Below are 10,444 nucleotides of genomic sequence, written 5' to 3' on the forward strand. Positions count from 1 at the left end.
ATGTACTAAGGCAAAATGTCAGTAAAGATAGCATCACATTTAACGCTTTCTTCAGACTTCAAATCTACACCCATGACTGTGCATCTGTGGCTATTGTGTTAAATAAAATGCCTTGTAAACTGATATGATGCATTCCAGCAAGTCCCCAATCAGTTGTACTAAGATGACTGCAGATGGAATAGACCTCTCTCATTTTGTTGCTGTGGTATTAATCAACAAGGAGATGAAAGCTGGCTGTCACTGTACTGCCTTAATGTCACTTAATCTGCTGAGGCCTGGCTGTCACGCTATCAATCAGAGAGGAGACTTGGGGCCAGCTTGGGCTGCAGGCCAATCCGGTCACACACCACCTGATGTGATTGTATGAAAGCCGCAGGAATTTCCCTGAGCTCTTATCCTCATCTTTGATAAGTAAATGAAACCGGCTCGAATAAACCATTATTTGTGCTGCCACTTAAAAGCCGAGTTACAGTAAAGAACCTGGGATGTCACGACTTGCCACCGCTTTACACTGATCCACCCAATTCAGGAGGGATACTGGGCTACTACCAGGTCACCAGTGGGTAAGTCCCGGGGGACAGAGGAGGGAGAGCAATGGTGCTTACATAGAAGGTGTGTTGTAGTGCTCTCCTCTCCAACTGATGGTATACTACTATGAGTATGGTACATTTAGGCTATAATGTAAAGTGTAAGTACTTTATGTGACAAACGGATAAGGAATTGGGGTGTATGGGGGGGGGGGGGGGGGTGCCTGTAATTATTGGAACTTGCGAGGCAAACGTCCCATTCTAAATCTTCATCATGCTTCATATCATTTTTCTTTGGAACACTACTCCTCCTACACTGTTTAAGCTAGAAACATTATTCACACTTTAAAACGTGCAGATCGGTCTGGAATAGTATGCTTGTATACAACGTTTTGATATCTTTTATACTTAAAAAAAACGATTAAGCTTTTTTCCCCTTCTTTTTGTCCTCCATCCACTTTCATGGTATTTCCTAAGAATTCTAAAGGGCCGTTGTGACATCATGACTCGCAACATTATATTCTATTAACTGTAAACAATGTAACTTAAGACACAAACCAACTACTTTGAAAATTTTCCAAAAACTTGGAGCGCATGAAATCGTCCTTTAATTCTCAGAACAGGAATAGCTTCTACCAATCAAGACGTAGAGCCGTTTTAGTAATCTATCAACTGCTGTCATTAAAGATGCAGTAAGTCATGTCAGAAGCTAGCAGATTCATTAGTTACCAACAACAGCTGCAGATTCCAATAAAACTACATCATGTTTTGAAGTTCACTTTCCTCGCTTTGTCTAGCAACACTATCACAAACTTTTGTTAGGCGGCAGGTAGTCTAGCGGTTAAGAGCATTGGGCCACTAACTGAAAGGTGACCGATTTGAATCTCTGAGCCGACTAGGTGAAAAATCTGTTGATGTGCCCCTTGAGCAAGGCACTTAACCCTGGATAAGAGTGTCTGCTAAATTAGCACGTTTCTCACACTGGCTTTAGCCATGGAGGGAGCAGGACTACCCAGGTAATTGCAGGGTGGTTGCCTAGCAACACATGTCTTGGAGGGAGCTGTCTTCATAGCGCAACTAATTTCCAATACTAAATGTATTGAACTTGTGTGTGTGCGCGGTGCGCGCGCGTACTGTATGTCTACACTTTATGTTGCTAACTACAAAGTAGACCATGCCTACCTAGCAGAATAATATCATGATTATTTGCATCAATACAGTGGCCATTTGTTTAGCAAACTCTGCATGAGCGCTACAGAAACATCGCTAACAATGGTATCTTGCTGGTGCTCAGCTGCATTAAAGGGTAACTACACCCAAAAATCTGCATTTATGAAAACATTTCCAGACCTCAAAACTGGTCTCCTGATGTATTTTAAGCATTGTTGTTTTTCTATTAAAAGTGTGATTTTGAGAGAGAAAAACTGGAGAAACGGAGAAAATTACATTTAAAAAAACTAAAACGGACCCTTTATATGCTATGCTCAGTTAACTTGAGTGTCCCCCCTGGAGGCAGAGGTGCTCTGAGGGAAGGGGTTCCCCCTTTAAGGCCCTCTTCCCACTGATCGCTCTGTCATCAAAATAAGCTGTAAAAAATAAAATATTTTACTTGTTTAAAACTTCAACAATGCCTCATTGTCTTCTGTGCTCTATTATTACGTTGTCATATACTGTGGTATTTTAGTAGGAGTGTATAAAAATGTAGTAGTCCGAGTAGTTATTTCTGACTAAATGTGTGATCTAACTTACATTTACATTTAACATTTAAGTCATTTAGCAGACGCTCTTATCCAGAGCGACTTACAAATTGGAAAGTTCATACATATTCATCCTGGTCCCCCTGTGGGGAATGAACCCACAACCCTGGCGTTGCAAGCGCCATGCTCTACCAACTGAGCCACACGGGACTTCCCCCTCTATCCAAAGTAATAAGGTTGATATAGTAGTATATCAAAGTAATCAGACCAATTATTTTACATTTAACTTTCACTATATTTTAACTGCTTTGTGTGTTTTGTTTAAGTAAAAAACTTTAACTTCTTCAACTACCACAACAATTATTTTAAACAGGTAGAGCAAGTCCCACAATTTTCTTAATGTCAAATTACCATATATTTTCTTCATTGCTCTTATTGGCACACCAGTCTGCTCACAGCCTCATTCATGTTTTAGACTTCATGTGCAGATGTGTTATTTGCTTTGTGTGAGGATGGACAGGACAACAGTGGTCTGTGTATTCTGCAAGTAGGATCCATCCACAGCTTTGAAGTTTCAATAAAATATGCAATTTAACAAACTTGTACAATATTCAGAAAAACAACAACCCTAAAACCGGCATGTTATTACTGACTTGTTACTCCCAATCCCAACTTTAGCCTACTCTAGAATCTCAGTGTTAATCATGTAAGCTGGCTAATTTATTGATCCTACTATGTGAAATGACCAAGGCTGAACACGGTGATCAAAGCAACTAATACTGTTACTGCCCCCTGGTGATACAAAGATTAACATAGTTTGGCCACTGATGTTACCTCTTGGATCAGGCAACTATAACACCACAAACTACAAAGTGAAGAGAAGATCTGTAAAACATTGTATTGTTTGGCCTGACAGGGACCGGACAACACAGATGGATGACATTATGCAGAACATGTAAAACAACATGGCATCAAGCTCTATGTTAGTTCAGACTGGACCTCAGAGGTAGACAGTGACAGCACTGTAGAAATGACTGGTGGTGGATGAGAGCAGGGACTGAGTGGCCCCATCGCCGCGGACCTCTCCCCTCCTCCTGGGGGTTAACACTGAGGAGAACGGGTCCATGAGGGAGACCGGCACCGAGCCGCCCGCTCCCCCCACCACCAAGGCTCTGCACAGCCCCAGCCTCTCTCCCCTTACCCTGCCCGCCAGCTGCCTCCTCAGCAGTTGCACATTCCACACCAGGAAGTGACAGAGAGGAAAGCAGACCAAAACAAAGCAAAGCACACACAGAGTGGCCACCAAGCGGCACCCTCCAAAGTCCAGTACCTTGTAGATGTAGGGCTTCCCACTGAGGTTGGTTTGGTCTGCCAGCCAGTAGACCACAGCAAACAGGATGTAAAGGCAGCCAATGAGGAGCTGATAGAGGTAGTGGGCCAGGTAGATGGGCGTTGCTGATAGGAGAAGGTCCAGCAGGGCCTGGGCAGAATTTCCCACGTGCATGTTGAGGTTGAATGGGGACAGAGGGTGGTGCTCCATGGGGTAGTCAAGGCTCCAGTAGAGGAAGGACACAGCAAGGCAGAAGGCACACATCAGGCTGTGGAGGAACCACTGCAGTCTCGGGGAGATGAAGAGGAGAGAGGGGAGGGGGAAAGGTCCCAAGGGCTCTGCTCCGATTCCACGCTCTCTAGTTTGGTCCCCTAAGAATGAAGAGCAGATATCAGTCAGTTCATTGGTTTCAATAAAGACCAATTCAATCAGGAAATTCAACTTTAACTTAAAACAAAAAGCAGCATTGGCAGCCATCTTAGTATCATCACATTTCTGTCTGTGAGCGTCCTACCTCCAGAGCAGGTCTTTCTTTGGTCCCTGCAGTGGCACCTGACTACGACTGTGGCACAGGCCAGGTTACAGGAAGCAACCAGGTGGTAGACGACCATCAGGCAGTAGGTCAGGTGGCTGAAGAAGCCACTTGGGATTGGAGAACAGCAGGCCAGAGTACATACACCAAATCAGGGTGTAGAACAACATGAAGTCCCTGTAGAGCAAACAGACCCAAGGGGCTATGCCCCACTTTGGGAGAGAGGGACAAGAGGACAGAGTCAGTAGTCTAATTTGAAATACAAAGACTACACCTGTTGCCCTTGGACAAGCTCAGAATCCCCAAGTCTACCAAAAGAGGGGCCTGGTGGTTCCGTGTCAGTGAAAATTAGTCTCAGTAGATCAGCATGACTGACATCTGTCTGTCTATCCATAAATACCTGTGGCTGCAGCAGGAGCTCCGATCTAAAGGTGCAAAAGCAAAAGGTGGAGTTTGGTCAGGGAAAGCTCCTCCTTGAACTCCTCTTTCCAGCATTGCGTCCAGCTCAGACCCATATGGATCAAAGTAATAACAGGACAACCTGTGAATAAAGTCAACCATAAGTCCTCCGAAACTCCCTTAGATCACCAACTCAAAGACCAAATCAAGGGATGGCTTGATGCAAAACAGACAACAATCACGTCACAGGCCTTGTCTCCTTAACCAAGTTAGTCGTCATTAAGGTCTCATGACTTGGCTTAAGTTGACAGGACAGAAGGCTCTATTGGATTCACCACACATTCCAGCCACTTTGGCTATTCATCTAATGAGATAACTTCATTACACTGATCTGTCACACTCTGTGATGGTTAAATCCATTATCAACCTGGTGCATAACACAAATACGTCTGAGACGTTGATCAATTTAATTTGGATAGAATACTGTTAATCTATCAAGAGGAAGCCAGGTGAGATCACATACATACATACTGTCGTAGCTGAATCAGAATTAGTTAGGTAACTTGTCATTAGAATGTCTTCTTTTGGACTATACTGTTGGCGGTTGCATTTTCCTTTCTCCTCTAGGGAAAAGTCACTTGGGGCCCAGAGGGGAGAGGTCAGGCTTGTCTTTTACATGTCTGGTAATATGCAGAATATCAGAAAGGGAGAAGTCAGGTTTGAACATTGTCTTTCATAGGTGAATATATCTGTGAAACCATGTGAAGGGCTCCACTATGTCTGTACTCCAGTCACTCCCTCATTTTCCCATTGGGGGGGAGGAGTATGGCAGTGTCTGGAACCATTATACCACCCCTGTGATGTTGAACTTATCTTTCATAGTATATGACCTAGAGGTTCACTCTCCTTTTCTTTCTTTCTTTCTTTCTTACTTACTTACTTTATTGTCCCCATGGGGAAATTTTGTTGCAGTGTCATGTACACATTTAAAGTGGCGTTAAATACAAAACAAGATTGACAATACAACTTTCAATAACAGTATAACGCCACTAAGTGTACAAATTAAAAACATAACATTAAAAACATAAGATAACGCCACACCAAACGTCACACACACTGCAGGTCGCAACAGAGCCGCGCCCCATCTGCCCCCAATAATAATAATCCAGACTTGTTGTTCTGGTGTTGGATGAGGTAATGTTTTGGTACTAAGAAGTACCAAGAACGAGATTAGAACCTCGTCTTAGAGAGCAAACTGAACGATAATTTATAGCTAATACTATCTGGCTATGGGATACTCCTCTCTCAAGTAAAAGTCTTTCTTTGTGAACTGTTCCTGAGATGTGTTGTTCGTCATGTAAGTTGAGAGGGGTGTATCTTGGCTATAAAAGATACTAAGAATTGTTTTGTAAGCACTCCCAGAGAATTCATTTATAGACACTGAATTGATCTGAGAGTCAAAGGGCTATGGTGATGCTCATATAATTGAAGATGGAGTTTAAAATATAACTCTGACTTGTGTGTGGTTTGTAAACTCTTATCATTTAGTAATACAGGAAATTACCACGACAATACATACGTATATATGACTACAGACCCATAGCACTCACGTCTGTAGCCATGAAGTGCTTTGAAAGGCTGGTAATGGCTCACATCAACACCATTATCCCAGAAACCCTAGACCCACTCCAATTTGCATACCGCCCAAACAGATCCACATATGATGCAATCTCTATTGCAATCCACACTGCCCTTCCCCACCTGGACAAAAGGAACACCTATGTGAGAATGCTGTTCATTGACTACAGCTCAGCGTTCAACATCATAGTACCCTCAAAGCTCATCACCAAGCTAAGGAACCTGGGACTAAACACCTCCCTCTGCAACTGGATCCTGGACTTTCTGACAGGCCGCCCCCAGGTGGTGAGGGTAGGTAGCAACACACCTGCCACGCTGATCCTCAACACTGGAGCTCCCCAGGGATGCGTGCTCAGTCCCCTCCTGTACTCCCTGTTCACCCACGACTGCATGGCCAGGCACGAGTCCAACACCATCATTAAGTTTTCCGACGACACAACAGTGGTAGGCCTGATCACCTTAGTGTTTTAGTACTATATCTCTTGACACAATGATGAAAATAATCATGGCCTCTAAACCGTCAAGCTGCATACTGGACCCTATTCCAAATAAACTACTGAAAGAGCTGCTTCCTGTGCTTGGCCCTCCTATGTTGAACATAATAAACGGCTCTCTATCCACCGGATGTGTACCAAACTCACTAAAAGTGGCAGTAATAAAGCCTCTCTTGAAAAAGCCAAACCTTGACCCAGAAAATATAAAAAAACTATCGGCCTAAATCGAATCTTCCATTCCTCTCAAAGATTTTTTTAAAAGCTGTTGCGCAGCAACTCACTGCCCTCATGAAGACAAACAATGTATACGAAATGCTTCGGTCTGGTTTTAGACCCCATCATAGCACTGAGACTGCACTTGTGAAGGTGGCCTTTTAATGACCTTTTAATTGCTTCAGACCGAGGCTCTGCATCTGTCCTTGTGCTACTAGACCTTAGTGCTGCCTTTGATACCATCGATCACCACATTCTTTTGGAGAGATTGGAAATCCAAATTGGTCTACACGGACAAGTTCTGGCCTGGTTTAAATCTTATCTGTCGGAAAGACATCAGTTTGTCTCTGTGAATGGTTTGTCCTCTGACAAATCAACTGTAAATTTCGGTGTTCCTCAAGGTTCCGTTTTAGGACCGCTATTGTTTTCACTATATATTTTACCTCTTGGGGATGTCATTCGAAAACATAATGTTAACTTTCACTGCTATGCGGATGACACACAGCTGTACATTTCAATGAAACATGGTGAAGCCCCAAAATTGCCCTCGCTAGAAGCCTGTGTTTCAGACATAAGGAAGTGGATGGCTGCAAACTTTCTTCTTTTAAACTCGGACAAAACAGAGATGCTTGTTCTAGGTCCCAAGAAACAAAGAGATCTTCTGTTGAATCTGACAATTAATCTTGATGGTTGTAAAGTCGTCTCAAATAAAACTGTGAAGGACCTCGGCGTTACTCTGGACCCTGATCTCTCTTTTGACGAACATATAGAGACTGTTTCAAGGACAGCTTTTTTCCACATACGTAACATTGCAAAAATCAGAAATGTTCTGTCCAAAAATGATGCAGAAAAATTAATCCATGCTTTTGTTACTTCTAGATTAGACTACTGCAATGCTCTACTTTCCAGCTACCCGGATAAAGCACTAAATAAACTTCAGTTAGTGCTAAATACGGCTGATAGAATCCTGACTAGAACCAACAAATTTGATCATATTACTCCAGTGCTAGCCTCCCTACACTGGCTTCCTGTTAAGGCAAGGGCTGATTTCAAGGTTTTACTGCTAACCTACAAAGCATTACATGGGCTTGCTCCTATCTATCTTTCCGAGTTGGTCCTGCCGTACATACCTACACGTACGCTACGGTCACAAGATGCAGGCCTCCTAATTGTCCCTAGAATTTCTAAGCAAACAGCTGGAGGCAGGGCTTTCTCCTATACTGTAGATCTCCATTTTTATGGAATGGTCTGCCTACCCATGTGAGAGACGCAGACTCGGTCTCAACCTTTAAGTCTTTACTGAAGACTCATCTCTTCAGTAGGTCATATGATTGAGTGTAGTCTGGCCCAGGAGTGTGAAGGTGAACGGAAAGGCTCTGGAGCAACGAACTGCCCTTGCTGTCTCTGCCTGGCCGGTTCCCCTCTCTCCACTGGGATTCTCTGCCTCTAACCCCATTACAGGGGCTGAGTCACTGGCTTACTGGTGCTCTTCCATGCCGTCCCTAGGAGGGGTGCGTCACTTGAGTGGGTTGAGTCACTGACGTGATCTTCCTGTCTGGGTTGACGGCCCCCCTTGAGTTGTGCCGTGGCTGAGATCTTTGTGGGCTATACTCGGCCTTGTCTCAGGATGGTAAGTTGGTGGTTGAAGATATCCCTCTAGTGGTGTGGGGGCTGTGCTTTGGCAAAGTGGGTGGGGTTATATCCTTCCTCTTTGGCCCTGTCCGGGGGTATCATCGGATGGGGCCACAGTGTCTCCTGACCCCTCCTGTCTCAGCCTCCAGTATTTATGCTGCAGTAGTTTATGTGTCGGGGGGCTAGGGTCAGTTTGTTATATCTGGAGTACTTCTCCTGTCTTATCCGGTGTCCTGTGTGAATTTAAGTATGCTCTCTCTAATTCTCTCTTTCTCTCTTTCTCTCTCTCGGAGGACCTGAGCCATAGGACCATGCCTCAGGACGACCTGGCATGATGACTCCTTGCTGTCCCCAGTCCACCTGGCCGTGTTGCTGCTCCATTTTCAACTGTTCTGCCTGCGGCTATGGATCAAATGAAATATATTTGATTTGATCACCGACAACGGCGAGACAGCCTATAGGGAGGAGGTCAGAGACCTGGCCGGGTGGTGCCAGAATAACAACCTATCCCTCAACGTAACCAAGACTAAGGAGATGATTGTGGACTACAGGAAAAGGAGCACCGAGCACGTCCCCATTCTCATCGACGGGGCTGTAGTGGAGCAGGTTGAGAGCTTCAAATTCCTTGGTGTCCACATCAACAACAAACTAGAATGGTACAAACACACCAAGACAGTCGTGAAGAGGGCACGACAAAGCCTATTCCCCCTCAGGAAACCAAAAATATTTGGCATGGGTCCTGAGATCCTCAAAAGGTTCTACAGCTGCAACATCGAGAGCATCCTGACCGGTTGCATCACTGCCTGGTACGGCAATTGCTTGGCCTCCGACCGCAAGGCACTTCAGAGGGTAGTGCGTACGGCCCAGTACATCACTGGGGCAAAGCTGCCTGCCATCCAGGACCTCTACACCAGGCGGTGTCAGAGGAAGGCCCTAAAAATTTTCAAAGACCCCAGCCACCCCAGTCATAGGCTGTTCTCTCTACTACCACGTGGCAAGCGGTACCGGAGTGCCAAGTCTAGGACAAAAAGGCTTCTCAACAGTTTTTACCCCCAAGCCATAAGACTCCTGAACAGGTAAACAAATGGTTACCCAGACTATTTGCATTGTGTGCCCCCCCAACCCCTCTTTTACGCTGCTGCTACTCTCTGTTTATCTTACATACATAGTCACTTTAACTATACATTCATGTACATACTACCTAAATTGGCCCGACCAACCAGTGCTCCCGCACATTGGCTAACCGGGCTATCTGCATTGTGTCCCACCACCCGCCAACCCCTCTTTTTACGCTTCTGCTATTCTCTGTTCATCATATATCCAGTCACTTTAACGATACCTACATGTACATACTACCTCAATAAGTCTGACTAACAGGTGTCTATATGCAGCCTCGACTATTTTTTCAAATGTCTTTTTACTGTTTTATTTCTTTACTTAGCTACCTACACACACATACCTTTTTTCCCCGCACCATTGGTTAGAGCCTGTAAGTAAGCATTTCACTGTATTCGGCGCACGTGACAAATAAACTTAGATTTGAACATCCGTCTCCTCTGACATCAGGAGCCTGTTGGAAAAAGGGCTAAATTGTATGCTTTATTAAGGACCAGCATTGCTCTTCCACTACTCTCCATAGACTTCATAATCATGTGCATTCCACACCTGTTCATTGGAACCTCTATATATGGTAATCCAAAACCAGATACTTCTAACTCTAAACAGGTTACAGTAATATCAAACATTCCTTGCAAGAGTTAACCTTTAGTCAAAACATAACCATAAAGCACAATTTGTCAAAACCCAATAGAGTTGATGGTGGAATCATACCTGTTCTGGTGGATACACTCAAGCCAGGTGAGAAGTAGTAGTGAAGGGTAACATTGAGGTTCAAGGATGCAGCGAACTGTCCCAGGAGGAGCAGTTCAGCAATGTCCAGTGAGTCAGACAGGCTGTGGGCAGGGGCAGCCCTCATCACAGTA

General features: G+C 44.4%; 1 protein-coding gene across 1 annotated transcript; it reads right to left on the reverse strand.

Annotated features, from left to right (window-relative positions):
- Positions 1-1,051: 1,051 nt before the first annotated feature.
- On the reverse strand, positions 1,052-5,966 carry LOC139560127 (protein rolling stone). The gene is given in 5 exon segments (XM_071376660.1): positions 1,052-3,925; positions 4,069-4,193; positions 4,195-4,298; positions 4,487-4,525; positions 4,527-5,966. Coding segments are annotated over 5 exon segments (1,044 nt in total). The 5' UTR covers positions 4,602-5,966; the 3' UTR covers positions 1,052-3,224.
- Positions 5,967-10,444: the final 4,478 nt, after the last annotated feature.

The sequence above is a fragment of the Salvelinus alpinus genome, chromosome 2, assembly GCF_045679555.1.
Source record: "Salvelinus alpinus chromosome 2, SLU_Salpinus.1, whole genome shotgun sequence".
NCBI classification, from domain to species: Eukaryota; Metazoa; Chordata; class Actinopteri; order Salmoniformes; family Salmonidae; genus Salvelinus; species Salvelinus alpinus.